The sequence below is a fragment of the Epinephelus moara genome, chromosome 1 (genome assembly GCF_006386435.1).
Source record: "Epinephelus moara isolate mb chromosome 1, YSFRI_EMoa_1.0, whole genome shotgun sequence".
NCBI classification, from domain to species: Eukaryota; Metazoa; Chordata; class Actinopteri; order Perciformes; family Serranidae; genus Epinephelus; species Epinephelus moara.
The window spans coordinates 8,782,118-8,799,743 of NC_065506.1; the positions used below are offsets into that span (position 1 = coordinate 8,782,118).

Below are 17,626 nucleotides of genomic sequence, written 5' to 3' on the forward strand. Positions count from 1 at the left end.
TAGATTTCAAGATGGAGACATCTGCCATCTGAAATTGTACATTTGGGTATTTTTATTTCACTGTGACATATTTCAAGAAAAAAAAAAAAAACTATTACAATGCAAGTTATCATGGTTCAGGGTTCATTTTTTCAACATTTTTCATCAATGAATCAAAACTTTTATATAACTTTTATAGTATTTTATCTGATATCTGAATTACCTAATTTGAGTAGTTTAAAATGGGTGGGCCTGTAGTGATGTAGCCAAACAATATTAAACAAGCACTTCCTAAACAAAACTGCTAGTGCTTGCAAACTTTACTCACTCTTTGGACATTCCTGCTGCCAGCTAGCTGGATGTGCCAATAGACCAGACCAGCACAAGCAGGTACTTCACAAAACAATCAAGGCTGCACCCCTTTTGGGGAATAGACAACCACAGATCATACAGATGTCAATACAATGTGAGGTGTGTTTGGGTTATAGATTTGACAAGTTTATATACATTTAATTCTTGTTAAACAAACACTGTTTTATAAACATGTCTAATAATGATTCTGCAACGTTGCCTAAAACTGAGCGTACACAATACCTGAATAAAATAAGGTTAATTGCCGTCATGTCCCGTCAGGCATTTAAGTGGATCAGTGACCCAACACACTGGCGGTATATTATAGATATTCAGATCACAATGCCTGGTGATTCAATCAAATATGTATATTTGTGAATAGTGAATATTCAGTACCTAATGTGCCTGAGTATGAAAGCCACCCATTTACCCACTACACAACAGCTTTTTGGCGTTCAAAAGGGGGTGTGACCTTGGTAACAATGCAATGCCAGTCTGGTCTATGTATATCACGTAATACTACTGGCATTTCAACCATGATACAGCACAGCACTAGATTTTAAATTAGAAATACAAGGAACACATTTTGTTTGACGTTAGACATGTTTTGGGATTTCTGTGAACGCATTTTAAACAATAGCCAAGGAAATGTATATTCAAAATTTTTCCAAAACATTTTTTTGCATCCAGACCATTTCCACACCTGACTTTCCTGAGAATTTCATGGACATGGGAACTCTGATGGTCATATTCCATCACCATGTTCAAATATAGCTAGTTTGCCTTGATTTAAGTGATCACCGCAGGTCTTCATCATCCAGCCAGTCCCCCTATTTTCAATATAACTGTTTAACTTAATGATTGTGTAATCACAACCACACAATCTAAGAGTTACAAGTTATGTGTAGAAGCATGTTGGAATAGACACCATAGAACAAGAAAGAAGAAAATACTTCATTGCTTACTTTTCACATGCAAAAGACAAAATGTGTCTTTTGTTTGCATTTGCAAAATCTGCTATTAAAAGGGTATATTAAAACACTTTGTGTCATATCCAAAAAGACATTAAAACACTTTTACATAAAAACACAATTCACAATAGAAGCTACATTAAAAGAAGCACCAGGGACTCCATGGTGAGGACTGCATCAAGGTTGAATAAACAGATATAAAGTGCTGTGTGCTGAGGTACCAAGCTGGCTTCAAAGAGTGGCTGTCCTTACTTATTAAGATATTTTATGGCAACAGGGACGAACGGTTTTCTATGGATGTTTTTCTTTGCGCAGGGGACTCTCTAACTTTGCCCTGAGGGCATAGCTGAAAGAGATGGCTGTGGTCGTGTAAGATTTTGCCTCTTAAGTATTTGACTGCTTTGCCATGGTGATAGGACAGTAGGGTTTGTTTGCAGTCCGTAACCGCAACAGAAATTGCATGTATAGAAAAAGCCCCAATAAAGGTGTTAAATGCATTTAAAAATACAGCTACAAACATAACCACTACCACAAAACAAAGTGACTGCTGTCTGAGCTCGCAGAATAACAGGTAAGTTGAAACAATCAAGTGAAATAGTTCATCTGGAAGTCCATGTAACCCATGTTGACAGACCCTGATTTGAGAATTAAGTAATTTAAGTAATTAAAACCCTTAATATACAAGAGAAACATTAATATTATGTTTTTTTCTGGCTTGAATTAGACAATAAAAGATACAGCGACAAAATATATATGGCAAAGTCATACAATATGAGTACAGTGACACATTTTCTATTGTTTGACTCTGTGCTCCAGCACACTGGTTTTGAAAGAAAATAACTATGAGGTTAAAGTGATGACTCTCAGCTTTTAATTGGACAGTTTTTACATTCACACCAGGGGAAATGTGTAGGAACTGCAGCCCTGTTTATGCACAGCCCCACAATTTGAAGAGAGAGAAAATAATTGGGAAAGTCAATATAGAGTTACATAAAGTCATTTCATATTTGGTTTCAAATCTTTTGCAGTAAATAACTGAGGTTTGGTGAAATATTTGACATTTACAAAACACAGACACCAGCACAAATGTATGTTTGCTTTTCAAAGGAATCACTGCTTTGAGTCCTCTTTTCAGGGAGTAAAACACGATCATTTGAATTTATGTCAAGAGAGTCAAACCACACTGCTGTTTGGTCCTACAAGCATCTTGGTTCATTGTTCTGGTGTGTTGAGAGCGAGTGCCAGTTGATCCTAATTAGCATAGGTATGCCCCACAAATCACCATGAAAAGGCAAGAGACTGCAGGACAATGTGCACACACAGAAACAGAGGATGTGGAAGTAGAAGAAGCAAAAGTGCAAAGTAGTACAAGTAGAAGAAGAAGAAAGAAGAAGAAAAAGGCGAAGGTTGAGAGAACTAAGTCAAGGAATGGCCAAATTAAAGTCTAAATGTCTGGATTCCAAACATTTCAAAAATCAAACAAACAAACAAACAAAAAAAAAACAGCTTCAACAGCTCTGAAGTGGAGGAACTTCTGCAAATGCACAACCTGCAAACCACCAACTTTTTGTGCGTGCATGTGTTTTGAGAGAGAGAGAACCAGAGAGAGAAAGGGGAAGAGATAGCCCCTTTTACACCAACATTTCCAGGAACTTTTATTACTGGGAATTTTTTTACCTGGGTAAAAGAATTCCTGGTAATCTGTGTGGTTTGCGTTTCCATCGCACCTCAAAGTTATGGAAAATTGATTCAAATTAGCATGATGATGTAGATGATTGGGAGTGTGCCCTGTATTTGGTGCCGCCATCTTGTTTACTGGTAACATTAGTGCTGGTGTAGAGAAAGGTTCCATTTTCTTTTGACTCTGTTAACTAGTGTGTAAAACTTGATAACTAAAAGCTTTCTGATCAGTTAAGAGTAGGTGAATTGAGTAATTGTTTCTTCACTTACTTTTTTAGAGTTACTAGTTAGTTTTCTTGTATTATTCAGTTTGAGCACTGTAGACCGAACTCTTTCAAGCTGTTTAGTAAGAGTAAGAAGCCTTTTTCTTTTGGCATTGCCATGTTTTTCTCTCTTGCTTTGAATGGTAGGAGTTAAGGTTAGAAACTTGTCTTCTGTTTCATATTTGTTTTTTGTTCGGGAAGTTCAGGGTCCATAAGTATATTTTTGTTTGTTGTTTTGGGCACTGCTCCACTCTGGTGATATACTTCACTCATGTTACCAGAGTGGTACTCTGGTAACCCTTGTAAGCTAAAGCTCTTTTTTTGAATATTCACTTGGTATCTCACTATGGGGATATACTAGCTCTCATATTGCTAGACAAGCTTATTTACAAGACTGACTGCTAATCATTAGGCTGAAGAACCTCAAAGAAGCCCAACACTCAGTACAGTGCACCAAAGGGAGCGAAGTGACATCCAATGCATAAAACCGTGCAAAGGTAAAAGGTGAGGCCCAGCTGGCCACCATGCATATGTCCTGGATAAATACACCTCTAAACAGGGCCCAGGATGTTGCCATTCCCCTTGTAGAGTGAGCACCTAGTCCAGCTGAGGCCTGAGGCCCCTTGCTGCTGTAGGCCAAAGAAATGGCCCCAACTATCCAATGAGAAAGCCACTGTTTTGTGATAGGCTTCCCAGTATGAAGTTAAGCCGATGACACAAACACCTGATCTGTCTTTCTAAACCCCTGTGCTTTGTTCGCATACTGTAGTTTAATGCACGCACTGAGCACAAAGTAGGGAACCGCTCTTGTTCCAAAGAGGAGAAAGGAGGAGGGGGAAAAGGCTGCTAGGTCAAGGAAGTCAAAAACTAAATTAGGGTTCTGTGGTATGTGGGCCAGATTAGGCAGTAGCACCACCACACATGCATCTCCTATGGCAAACTGAGGAACGTCAGGGTGCACTGAAAATGCATGAATTTCACTGACCAGCTTAGCAGACAGCAGTTCCAACAAAAGAGCAGTCTTAAGGGAGAGAGCACTTTTAGATCTACCTTATTGAAAGGCTCATAGGCGGAGTGAGACAGCGCATCTATAACAGTTGACAATTCCCACCATGGGGCAAGCTGTTTGGACATTGGTTGCAGTCATCGAACACCCTTCATAAAACAGCTGACAAGAGGGTGATGACCCCTTGTCCCCCGTTGAAAACTGAAAACTCTTTTAAGAAAAGAATTCTTCCCAAAACGGCCAGTGAATGAGGCTCACTGTACTGCTAATTTGCCTCAAAATCAGAGGACTATGTATAAAGAATTACTAAAAAAAATAGCTACTATAATATATGAATGGTACATAGGTGTAATCATACCCCTAGGTGAATTCATGCCTGCTGTGCGTAGGGTGGTTGAATTAAACTCTAGACTGTTTAGAGCAGATCAAGTTCATTTAGACAGGTTAGAATAGCTCAACAAAAATCTGGTGGAGAATAAGCAGCTGCTTGCTGGTTAAGAGAGCTGTTCTCACAATGCTTCCATACCCAGAGGGGGATCATTCATACCCAGTGCTGGCACCTCTAAAAAACATTGTAGTGGGCATTCTGCACCTGCCTTTGATCTGCTTAAGGTCTTAAGAAGTGTTCCATTAACTCTGTTTTCGTCATTCTTCACATGCATATTCCTACCAACATCCAAGTATGCCAACGCCAGAGCAGACTTTGTGATATCTTTTCTTCTCAAAACTGACTAACAGAGTGTCATTTTCAGTTCGGCTTCAGTTGACAAATGTAAATGACTTGCAACTGTCAGATGATAAACAGCACTCCAAATCGCATATTATTTAAGCGTATTACCATTAAAGTTGAAATTTTCGAGGATTTGGGAATTTGAAATCGCTCTTCCTCTCAGTTTTTGACGTTAACGTTAGCTCGAGCTGCTACTATGCAGAGTCATTTAAGGGGCATCTTTCAAATATCATTAAGCTTGTTTCACATTGTCAGATGCATCACACCAGCAGTATTTCATGTTGACCTTTCTCTGGCTGACTGATTTCAAAAATAATCCAAAAGTTTGCCATAATGCTTTCTAGGTGTTTGATAATATTTAGATCACTAATACAGACTTGGAGTGTAAAAAAAAAAAAAAAATGTAACAGGCCTTTTTCCCAGTTGACAACAGGTACTAGTGTTACTAAAAACATTAACAATGGCTCTATTTAATTCAAGTGTCCCAAAAAAGCAATGACTGTGAGCCAGTATGACAAACTGCAGGACTCTGAAAGACTGTGATATGTGAAAATCACCTTCTTGTTAATGGTCTGTTGCAACATTGGTCTAAATTATTACATTTCCATAGGTCTATGTTGATTAATACTCAGGGTTTGTGGTATTGCTGCACTATGTCTTGTGTTCATAGTCAGTTATCATATAAATGACACATATGCATCCACCACCAGCAGTTTCAAAAAATATACTACACTGTGGATGATCACTTCGGACAATTTTTTACACCACCTTCGAGTACTGCCATTAAAACTTGGCTTTCCAAAGTGGTTGACATTTGTGCAGATTCATGTTTTTGGTGGACGGTGAACTGAGTGCATCCATTTGCAACAATGAACGTGAATGTCAGCGTTGTTCACTCTCAAGACAGTTAACCACGCACATGAACTGGGTTTTACGGCACCCTAAGGTTTATGGGGAAACAGTCTTCGATACAACACTGGTATAGCTGGTGCAACTGAGAATTCAGACAACACAGCTACTGGTCACATTACTGCTGAAGCTACATATGAATACTTGAAGGAATTTTATTAGCAAATCAGTACAGATACCTATGGAAAAAAATCTCACATTTTTATACAAATTGTGCCCACAGGATCTGAAAAAACAAAACAAAAAACAAGTCCCAAACTCTGCCACATCGGCAACAAATTTGAAACGACATATCGAGTTCAAGCATGTGACCAGTCTCTGGAAATATCTGCAAGTGAATAATGATCACAAGATTTGATTTTATTTCAAAGAAGGTAAAGAAAAAAAGAAGACATTAATAATACTTTGTTCAGTTTCATTCTACTGATTTTTTTGTGAATGATCACTTCAGAATCCAAGGTGTGGGGCACTAGCGAGCAGGCGATGGAGTAGGCAGCATAAGCAACATGCTCTGCTGAATTTCGGGTTAAAAGTTCTTTTTAGGCACCTTATACCAACAGAAAACTACGATACATCGCTCTGAGTTAATTCTTTTTCAGTATATGTTATTTTTACTGTGACGCCGTAGCGCGAATGGCCTACAATTTGCGAAAATTCGAGTTTACCAGAGGAGCCAACGTAACTGGGCCCAAAGCCTCAAGCTCAAGTGATTCACCACCCAGGTGTAACACACCTGAGCCTGAAGACCAAATGGATGTCGCGGACCTGAAAGCAGAAATCCTCACGGCGTTGAAAATGGACATTGCTATGCTGCTCAGGTCGGAACTCAAGTCCGCTCTGGCCGAAGATTTTGAAAACATCAAATCCGAGCTACAGGCAGTAAAAACGGAGCTAGCAAACAACACCGCGGCGATTCGCTCCGATGTGGAGACGATGAAAACAACAGTGGCACACATGGAGCAGGGGCTCTCGTCATGCTCAGACGACGTGACTTCATTGTTAACAAAAGTGGGGAAACTCGAGACAGAAGTCGGCAACCTGCGGGAGAAATATGTTGATATGGAAGGAAGAATGAGACGCTCCAACATCCGAATATTAAATGTCCCAGAGACCCCAGGCTCAAGCACACCGACAGCTGTCTCCAAATTATTAAGAGAAGTGCTGAAAATAGACAAAGAAGTCCTGATCGACCGGTCTCACAGGGGTCTACAGCGGAGAAGCCAAGACGGTAAACCCCGTGTCATCGTGGCAAAAGTCCACTATTACCAAGATTGTGCTGACATCCTTCGCCGCGCCAGGGAGTCCGGACCGCTCCGGTTCAAAGGGACCGACATCTCCATCTTCCCGGACTATCCCCCGAGCGTCGTGCAGGCCAGATCCGCCTTCGGCGAGGTGAGACGACTACTTCGTGGACGAGACGGTGTTAAATATGGCCTTCTCTACCCAGCACGACTCCGGATCACGCATAACGGAACTGAGAAGCAGTTTCAAAACGCGGGAGAAGCCATGGCCTACGTGAAAACCAGAATCCTACCGGACTCTTCAAAAGACTGACCATAACTTGAAATGAGTGAGAATAGCTAAATTGTACTTCTGAATAAGGTTGGTGCTGTCCATTCTGTCACGCAAACATATCACCTTGACTGATACACTCTACAGAGCCAATTGGCTCCAGTCTGTTCCAGAAGAAGTAGAGGGCACCTAAGGTATCAAAACTGTGCTGTTTTTCACTCTTTTATTTTGTTTGCAACCGATATAATAATCTGACTGGTCAGAATACTGTTGTGTGTCTCTTATCAGTATCATTTTTCTTTCTGTCTATACTCAGCACTTAGACAACTGAAGAAATAATTTTTGTCTTTTCAAATTTCAAACATTTTCTAAGGTGCCTCATACAAAACTATGTTCTACAGCAGAGTTTGTTCTTTTAGAGCTAGTGTATCCTCACACAAGCACTTAAATGTGTAGATACTGTTACGAGGGGTTTGGGATTCACCTTGTTCTTTCAGGTGAGGGTTGGGGATTTACTGTACCTGGGTTTACAATCAGTTTTTTTTTCTTTTTCCCTTGGTTCATCATTTATGCTTATTTATCCTTTAAAGGTCCTTTCAACACTTTTGAAAGTATAAATACAGGCAGACTTAATGCACTGCTAATCTCTCTCTGTTTTGAATATGGCTACGACTAACACAGATTTTTCAAACAAATCCGCTAACTGTGACGTAACCTTTGTAAGCTGGAATGTAAAATCCTTGAACCACCCCACTAAACGAAAGAAAGTATTGATTCATTTGAGAAAATTAAAGGCGGGAATTGCATTTCTCCAGGAGACGCATCTCCGAACCTTTGACCATTTTCGACTCAGGGGAGGATGGATCGGGCAATCATATCATTCTAATTTTCATTCCAAATCTAGAGGTGTGGCCATCCTTATTAATAAGAACATCCCATTTGTTATGTCAAAGGTTGAAACAGACTCCTCAGGGCGCTACATAATTGTAGTGGGCAGACTGTATAATACACCAGTTGTCCTAGCCAACGTATACGCACCACATTGGGATGACAATTCTTTTTTTGTAAATTTCTTTGCTCATATCCCCAACATGGATACACACTATCTTATCCTCGGAGGGGATATGAACTGCACATTATCACCTACTCTGGATCGTAGCTCGCCTAGGACTGCGTCCAAATCCAGTGCAGCGTCTCAACTGCAGCTTTTTCTTAATACGAATGGCATAGCTGATGCGTGGCGCTTTCAAAATCCTACGGCTAGAAGCTATTCCTTCTTTTCTCCGGTCCACGGAACATACTCGCGCATAGACTATTTCTTTTTGGATAAAAGCCTTCTTTCACTAATAAGAAAGTGTGAGTATCAAGCCATAATTATTTCAGATCACGCTCCCCTGTTGTTGACTCTATGTATACCAATTTCCCATGCCAACTATCACCCCTGGCGTCTTAACACTTTACTACTTTCAGATGAAGACTTCATTAAATTTATCTCTTCTGAAATAACCTTCTTCCTCGAACATAACCAGACCCCAGGAATGTCTCCTTTAACAGTGTGGGAATCCATGAAGGCGTACCTGAGGGGACAAATAATATCATATAGCACACAACAAAGAAAACGTCACAATATGAAGCTTGAACAGCTAACAAATGATATTCTCAAATTAGATACTACACTTGCTGTCACCCCATCCAATGATTTATTCAAACTGCGATTAACTCTTCAAACAGAGTTTAATCTGCTATCAACAAGACACATTGAAAACCTAATAAATAAATCACAGAGTAAAACATACGAATGTGGTGAAAAGATAGGGAAGATTCTTGCCCATCAGCTCCATCAGAAAGCGGTGGATAGAACTATAGCTGAGATAAACGATGAATCGGGCATTAAGCATATAGATCATTCTGAGATTAATTCATGTTTTCATAGATTTTACTCGAAGCTGTATGATAGTGAATCTCTTGGCCACCATATCCTATTTGATTCATTTTTTAGGAAAATAAATGTCCCCACAATTAATAACGAAACTGCATCCGAGCTAGACAAACCATTTTCTGCACAGGAACTTATGAATGCAGTTAAGCTCATGCAAGCTGGAAAATCCCCAGGACCCGATGGGTTCCCGAGCGAATTCTTTAAAAAATTTGCAGACCAGCTGTCTCCCATCCTGCTCTCTGTATTCGAGGAGTCACACGCTACTGGTTCTCTCCCTCTAACTATGCGACAAGCGATCATCTCCCTTATTCCTAAAAAAGACAAAAACCTTCTAGATTGTGGCTCATACCGTCCCATTTCACTCTTAAATGTAGACAGTAAAATCCTTTCCAAAATGCTGGCCTGCCGCTTAGAGGCGGTTTTGCCCTCAATTGTAGCCGATGATCAAACTGGCTTTATTAAAGGTCGTCACTCCTTTTTTAACATTAGACGCCTATTTAATATTCTTTATGGTCCCACTCCATCCGACATTCCAGAAATATTATTATCACTTGACGCTGAGAAGGCGTTTGATCGGGTGGAGTGGGATTATCTCTTCTATACTCTCAAACAATTTGGCTTTGGTGAAAAATTCATCTCCTGGATTAAAGTTCTGTATTCTTCTCCACTTGCAGCTGTTCGAACAAACAATAACCTCTCCTCTTACTTCCCTCTCCATCGTGGTACCCGACAGGGTTGTCCTCTGTCGCCACTCCTGTTTGCTATTGCGATTGAGCCACTGGCTTTAGTGTTACGTGGTGAAATCAATATAAAGGGAATACGGAGATATGACTCGGATAATAAGGTGTCCTTATATGCTGATGATATGCTTTTATATCTGTCCCATCCTTTAACTAGTCTACCAAATACTCTCAACCTGCTTGAAGAATTCGGCAAAATATCAGGATACAAAATTAACCTACAGAAATGTGAAATTATGCCAGTGAATATAGCAGCTAAGCAAATTGACTTTGGTTTATTCCCGCTTAAAGTCAGTCCACAAAAATTCAAATACTTAGGAATCTGGATAACACATGCCTTTAAAGACATATTCAAAGCTAATTTTTCACCATTATTGACTCGCCTTAAGCAAGATATGGAACGTTGGAGTTTACTCCCCCTGTCATTAGGAGGCAGAATTAACATAATTAAAATGAATGTTTTGCCCAAATTCTTGTACTTATTTCAGTGCATTCCCCTACACCTATCTAAATCCTTTTTCATGTCAGTGGACAATTTGGTGTCGGGATTTATATGGAACAAGAAAAACCCCCGAATACGGAAAAGGATCTTACAACAACATCGTAAACATGGAGGATTATCCCTCCCTAACTTCCAGTTTTACTATTGGGCTGCCAACATTAGGTCTATGCTGTTTTGGAAAGATTCTCCATCTGGTGACACTACCCCTGAGTGGTTACGAATGGAAAACTCCTCTTGTTTTCATACTTCTTTACACTCACTTCTATGCTCAAAACTTCCTCTTTTGAATTCCATATGTAAATTCACCTCAAATCCAATTGTGAAACACTCTTTTAGAATTCTGACACAGTTCAGACGAAGTTTTTCTCTCAGGGATCTACCCACGTGTGCTCCTATAACAAGAAACCACCAGTTCATGCCATCAATCATAGACAGTGCTTTTCAGGAATGGGCTGATAGAGGAGTTGCCACAATAGAGAATCTATTTATTGATAATATTTTCACATCTTTTGATCAACTAAAGCTTAAATTTAACATCCAAAACTCTCATCTTTTTAGATTTTTGCAGCTCCGTAGTTTCATATCAACATCATTTACTCACTTCCCATCCCAACCACCCAACACCCTCCTAAATTCCATTCTGAAGCTTAATTCAGGTTCCAAAGGGAATATTGGGAACATATACTCCTTACTAAATACATATAATTTGGAACCTTTGACATCATTAAAGACTCAATGGGAGGGCGATTTGGGGTGTGAACTTCCTGAGGAGACTTGGGAAAGAGCTTTAGATAGAATACATTCCTCTTCAATCTGTTTACGACACACAGTTATCCAGTTTAAGGTCATGCATCGCCTTCATTGGTCTAAAGTGAGACTAGCAAAGTTCGCACCTAGCATTGATCCCATTTGTGATCGTTGCAGGCAAGCACCAGCCACCCTCTCGCATATGTTCTGGTTTTGTTCAAAACTAGACAATTTCTGGCAGTCAATATTTAAAACTTTTTCAGATGTTTTACAAGTACCTATTGAACTTTCTGCCATTACTGCCATATTTGGAATAACTCCACAAGACACTCACCTTAGCCGCCAGGCAAAGAATATGATAGCTTTCGCATCTCTTATAGCTAGGCGATTAATACTTTTTAAGTGGAAGGAGAAACTTCCCCCAACCTTTAAGATGTGGGTTAATGACCTTCTACACCATTTGGTGCTAGAGAAGATTCGTTACTCTACAAGAGGATGTATTCAAAAATTTTATGCTACATGGAAACCTTTTTTGAGTTATATAGAGAAATAAGATGTCACTAATATTGGTGTTCTATATGACTGATCCTGTATTATGCATAATTTGAAACCCATAAGGACCACTCTCAATCACTTGCTGATTTTCTTTTGTTTACTTGTTTATCATGCTGTTTTGTTTATATTTGTATTGTTTCTAATCGTCAATGCCTTTGAATTTTTGTACTTTGTACACTATTTCTCTATGTACAAATATAAATAAAAAGACTTGGAGCAAGAATCCAAGGTGTGAAGTGTGAATGTAAACAAGTTAATTCTAATCTGAGTACACTGAAATTTGAGATTGCTCTTGTGAAGTGCAAATGTTCACAACACTGGTGGTTGACAACATGCCGTACGATGTTTTTGGTGTATCCTCACTTTTAGACAAACAGTTCTTTGTTGTCCATCAAGATCTAAATGAATGACATTGCGTATGTAGACTGTCAAAACTCACTTGATATTGGAGCATCCCAGCCGTTCACCTAGAAAATGCAGCCCATTTACTGAGGAGTCCTTAGCATCGGCCCTGGTTTGATTCTGACCTGGGGCACTTTCCTGCATACTGTCTCCTCTCTCTACCCCTTTTCATGTCAATCTTCGGCTATACTATCTAATAATGGCAAAAGGCCAAAAAGCACAGTCTACAAAAAAAAGGAAAGAAAGAAAGAAAATGCAGGACTTTTGAAAATCATTACAGCATAACACGTAGGGGCCAAGTTCAGGTAGCACAAATCTTCTGTTAAACAATTTTTTTTAAAAAGGGGTGGAACTGGGGTGGGTGAATGAAGGGAGCAAAGCTTTCATGAAAAACAACAGCAAGAATGGCAGCGAGAATGGTGGCCTATAAACTGTGTAATTAAAATGCTTAAAAACAACATGTGTGTTTATTTATTCATTGTTGCAACTATAAATGTGTGCTGCTGAGCTGCTGCAATCAGCTGAAACTGCCTGGAGTCCTTATTGACTTCAATTGCTCATATAGAAACTGTATAAGTAACTAGTGAGGCAATCAATGAAGGGGAGGGAACAAGTCACACAATAATAGGTAAGTGAATTCCATGGCAGCCCAGCAGCATGGCAGGTCTTATGGCTAATAAATAAGAATGCCTAACAGATTGCATTTTTTGTGTATAGTAGATTATCCCACCACACAAACTAGAATGCTCAGTTTACCTAACCTGCAGGTCTTTGGACAACAGGAGAATACGAGAGAACCTGGACAAACCCATGTGAAAACATAAAGAAAATATACAGTGTGATATTCCAACCTGGTACCAGATGTCAATCAAGCTGCTCTACTTCAACTGATATCATCAGTTCATCATCATTATCATCATTATCCCAGAAGAAGGCGCCAAGCTCACAAAACTGTGCAAAAAATGTCAATCAAAATATAAAAGCATCCTTTACAGAGCAGTTATGGAAAGACATTAAGTTGATGAGTTTGGAGGTGAAGAGTTGAAGGTCTTTGTTTTTTAATATGTGCATTACTTAATCTTAAATGAGACATGATGTAGATGAAAATGGCCTAAATCCATGCATTTCTTGGAGACTTTTGATGCTTACTTGGCTGTGGCATCTTGTTTTCCTGTCATGTACAACTCTTTGGAAAGTGATGGAAAATAAATGGAGAGTTGTCAGGACAAATGAGCATCAGTATATAGAAAAATACATACGTTTGATGTTTTATGTTTGTTTTTGTTTCTATTGGCTTGTTAGGACTGCAATGGAGAATTGTTTTCAGGCAAGAGAGATCAAAGAGGAAACCCAGGTGGGAACCCAGAACACTGTTGCTGCACTTCCCACCATAACAAGCTAACGACACCAAAAAAACAGGTGAGACAGGTTTCCTTCTTTCTGCTGAATGAGATAAACAGATGCTTCGTTGTCCATCTCAAAGACATGTATACAAGCATAATATGCATTTAGCATGTAACAGTTAGCATGCTTTTCCTAAGAAATAACCCAAGGTGAGATTTAATAAAAACTGATTTGAGTTTACGGATGACAGCTATAGTTCACAGTATTTACAGGTGTCAGAAGTGAGTTGTTCTAAAATGAGTTTCTTGTGCAGGGTGAGTCCAACATATTTGACACACTGCTCTTTCTTAACAGTTTTATAAATGATGCCACTGGGTTTGTGTACTATGTTGTGTGCAGAGACAATGTCCCATATTTTGACTGACATATTTGATTTACTGGAATTTAACGTAGGCTTCAGCCAAAACACAGCCAGAGGCAGAATGGCTGCCTGCAACCAACAGGTGTCCCATATAGGATTTCTCTGTGGCTTGACTTATTCAGTGCCTCTGTAGTGCGCTTGCTCTTTGGTGTGCAGTTGGTTAGATTGTGTTATGTAGACTATGTGCATGTCAATCAATCAAGCTATACAATGGGAATACAGTCAGCAGATCAACCAACAAAACAACCAGACTATAGGGGATTTATTGTGTCTACCTGAAGTACTGATATGGATAGAGGGCTTAAGAAAAGAGTGACCTACCTTTTGTTTGTGTGCGGCCAGATAACCATGGATTTTCTCAGGCTGGAGGAAGGAGGGGCCACCGTGCACAGCAAAGCGAACATCCAGCATTCGCTCCTTCACATCCATTAGGCTAAAGATGTTGACATCATCAGGTGGAACGGAAAGCATCTCAGACAGGAAGTCCACCAGCAGCTCGTAGCGGCTCCGATGCTTCCCTCTCAGTTCAATGAACTCTTTTGCTGTGATGTCTAGGAAACACACATACACACAGGCGATTGGAATCGTAGAGTATAAAGAAGTGGCCTCATTATTTCCATCCCTGCTCAAGGATAAATCCAATTATTTTCGAACTGGGCCCAAGTGCTAAACTAAAAAATAGTCCGGAACACTCAAGACTGGAGCTGTGATGATAAATTATTGAAAATGGTTCACGATGTCGGACAAAATCTTTTGTTTGGTGGGTCGATTTATGTCTCTACTGTATATCTGTTGTCCTGCGTGTGTGTGTGTGTGTGTGTGTGTGTCTGTGTCTGTGTCTGTGTCTGTGTGCATGTACACGCAAAGGTTGTGATTGGAAGTTTGATTTCAATACTAACTGTGCCAGTTAAAGGTAATTACACTCTTGACAATTAGTGGTTCAATTTCTAATCATACTCTGCAGCAGGCTTTTAAGGAAAAAGGAAATCTTGCTCTTGCTGTTTTATTTCACAAAAACAGTCCTGCACCAGTGGCTTAGCATGTTAGTCATGTCCATAAAAACAGGCGCAAAAACAAGATGAGCTTTAAGATTAATCTATGACCGACTGACCTTTGTCAAGATTAAGAACAGGTCTTTTGTGTCATGGCTGAGACCAGACCAAAGACCACCAGAAAACAGTTTGGAGCCTATTATAATAGGGGCAGCAGTAGCTCAGTCCATAGGGACTTGGGTTGGGAACCGGAGGGTCGCCTGTTTGAGTCCCCATCCGGACCAAAATATGGAGCATGGACTGGTGGCTGAGAGGTGCCAGTTCACCTCCTGGGCACTGCCGAGGTGCCCTTGAGCAAGGCACCGAACCCCCCAACCGCTCGTGGCGCCTCACCAAGGGCAGCCCCCTCACTCTGACATCTCTCCACTTTGTGCATGTATAAGTCCTGTTTGTGCATGTGTGTGTCTTTCGGACCTGTGTGTAATTGACAAACAGAGTGAAAACATTGAATTTCTACAGGTATGAATTTTAGACATGGGGACCACCGTGATAATTACGGACCTGTTTGATGGTTGTGACAGCCTGGACTGGAGTAGACAAGTGAACCAGCAATAGAAACGAGAAGACAGAGAAGAAGGAAAAGAGGGAGAAGGAGGAACAGAAGAAGAAGGAGGAGGGGGAGGAGGAGGAGGAAGAAGAGGAAGAAGAAGAGGGACGAAGAAGAAGAAGAGAAAGAAGAAGAAGAAACAAAGGCAAGGCACATGGAACCCTTAGGTTTGAAGGATGGTTGGTCTTGGGTAAAATTTTGGGTCTGAAATTTTTGCCCAGTCAGGTCATAAAGATAAAGCAAGCCAAACCGAAATTCCCTCTGGTTTGTGTTTAGCCTCACAATATTTGTGATTTTTGGAGCTCCCGCTTGAATGCGTGCCGCTTATGGTCTTATGGTTTATAAGGTCTCAACCTAACCTGCCCTATGGACCCATAAACATCTTGAGCACAGAGAAAACAGAGGAAAATAGGAAAATACAGGCAGGGGGCAGGGTTTCTGCCAATAAATACATTGCCACACACTTCTTCTGGGTCATAAGTGATGACTGAGGGTCATTACTTTTGTACAAGTCTATTCATTGATTTTTAAAGAAACTCCTGCATAGTATGTGTGATGAAATGCTAAACCACTTTTATTACCAGGGCTCTCTTAAGAATAAGATCCCCTTGTCTTATTGAAATTTCCTGTTCAAATAAGGGTAAAAAAAAAAACCTCTTTCCTATGTGTGTGCAACTCATTATTTGCTTTTACACTAAGGCCTGTGTCAGTGACAGGCTAACACACTCACATTTAAAATTTACATTGCAATAGTCTTTGGAAGCTGTAATTGTTGTAAGCCAAGACAACTACATGAGGGCTGCTTTTGTTTTTGCCTTGTGAGTCTGGGTGCGTGTCATAATGGCAAACTGTGATCCTGGTGACACCTATTTGAGCAGAAACTACCACAGAAGCCACCTGAGTATTTTGCCAGGTGTTTATGTCTGTGGGCAGAAATTCTCAACCTTACTGTGTCGTAACTGAGCAAGATGCAGTCAGTCACAATGAAGGTCAAGAATAAAGACGGGTGTGGTCCAAGCAAGGGTACTTGAGGTAGAGGGGAAGGAAGAGGGAAAGGGCCATTGCCCCCCTTCCACTTTACGCCCCTGGTCCACATTTGTTTTAAGACACAGATTGCTGTATTGCGGCTGGAGTGATCCCATCACAAGATTGTCTATAGTTCCTCCCCTCTATGGTTGTCTAGAAGAGGTCCGTTCCTGATGTCATTCTGATGTGAGAGATGGGGGAGAAAATACACAGCCCTCGTTGTCTGTAAAAATGCATTCCAAAGTTCAGTTAAAGCTAATATGAGGCCTCAGCCATCTCAGTTACCCAAATCAAGTGGGAATCTCCAACAGTTATTGTCTTGTTAGCATGAAATTCCTTCCTTATGATTTCATGGCAGTGGTTTTTGCGCTAAAAAGACTTAACTTTGGAAAACGTTCAAGGACAATAAATCTGCCCTTATCACTTACATTAAAATCACATTACAGGGGCGTCGGTAGTGTAGTGGATAGTGCCGGCGCCCCATGTACAGAGGTGATGCCTCGCTGCAGCGGTCGCAGGTTCGACTCCGGCTTGCAAGCATTTGCTGCGTGTCACCCCCCACTCTCTCTCACCCCATTTCACTCTGTTCTGTACATTAAAGGCAAAAGCCCAAAAAAAAAAAAAATCTTCTTATGGGCCAACATGGACAGGAAGAGAAAGTTTTGTGACCAAAAGTTGTTTTATTATACATGTGGGCATGTGGGTGTTGTTTTAAGACAGACTTGAAAAAATATGAGCCTATCCTCCAGCTTGAGGACTGATTCCAAGGACTACCACGTACTGCCCTTTGTCATAAAAATGTCTTCATAATCAGCATTCTGAGACTCAGACTGGTTCTCACAGAGACAGACATACAAGAACACACACACATATATATAAAAAGGGTTGGGCAGGGTGATTAGGTTTGTGAGTGTGTAGAGGGAGACAGAGCCTAGGCATTAAGAGACAAA

At 40.3% G+C, this 17,626-nt stretch overlaps 1 protein-coding gene across 1 annotated transcript in view; it reads right to left on the reverse strand.

The window, feature by feature from the left end:
- The window catches only part of si:ch211-186j3.6 (neural-cadherin), a 446,142-nt gene that overhangs the window by 146,964 nt on the left and 281,552 nt on the right, over positions 1 to 17,626 (reverse strand). Inside the window, 1 exon segment of the mRNA XM_050049923.1 lies at positions 14,373 to 14,602. Coding sequence (XP_049905880.1) covers positions 14,373 to 14,602 — 230 coding nt within the window.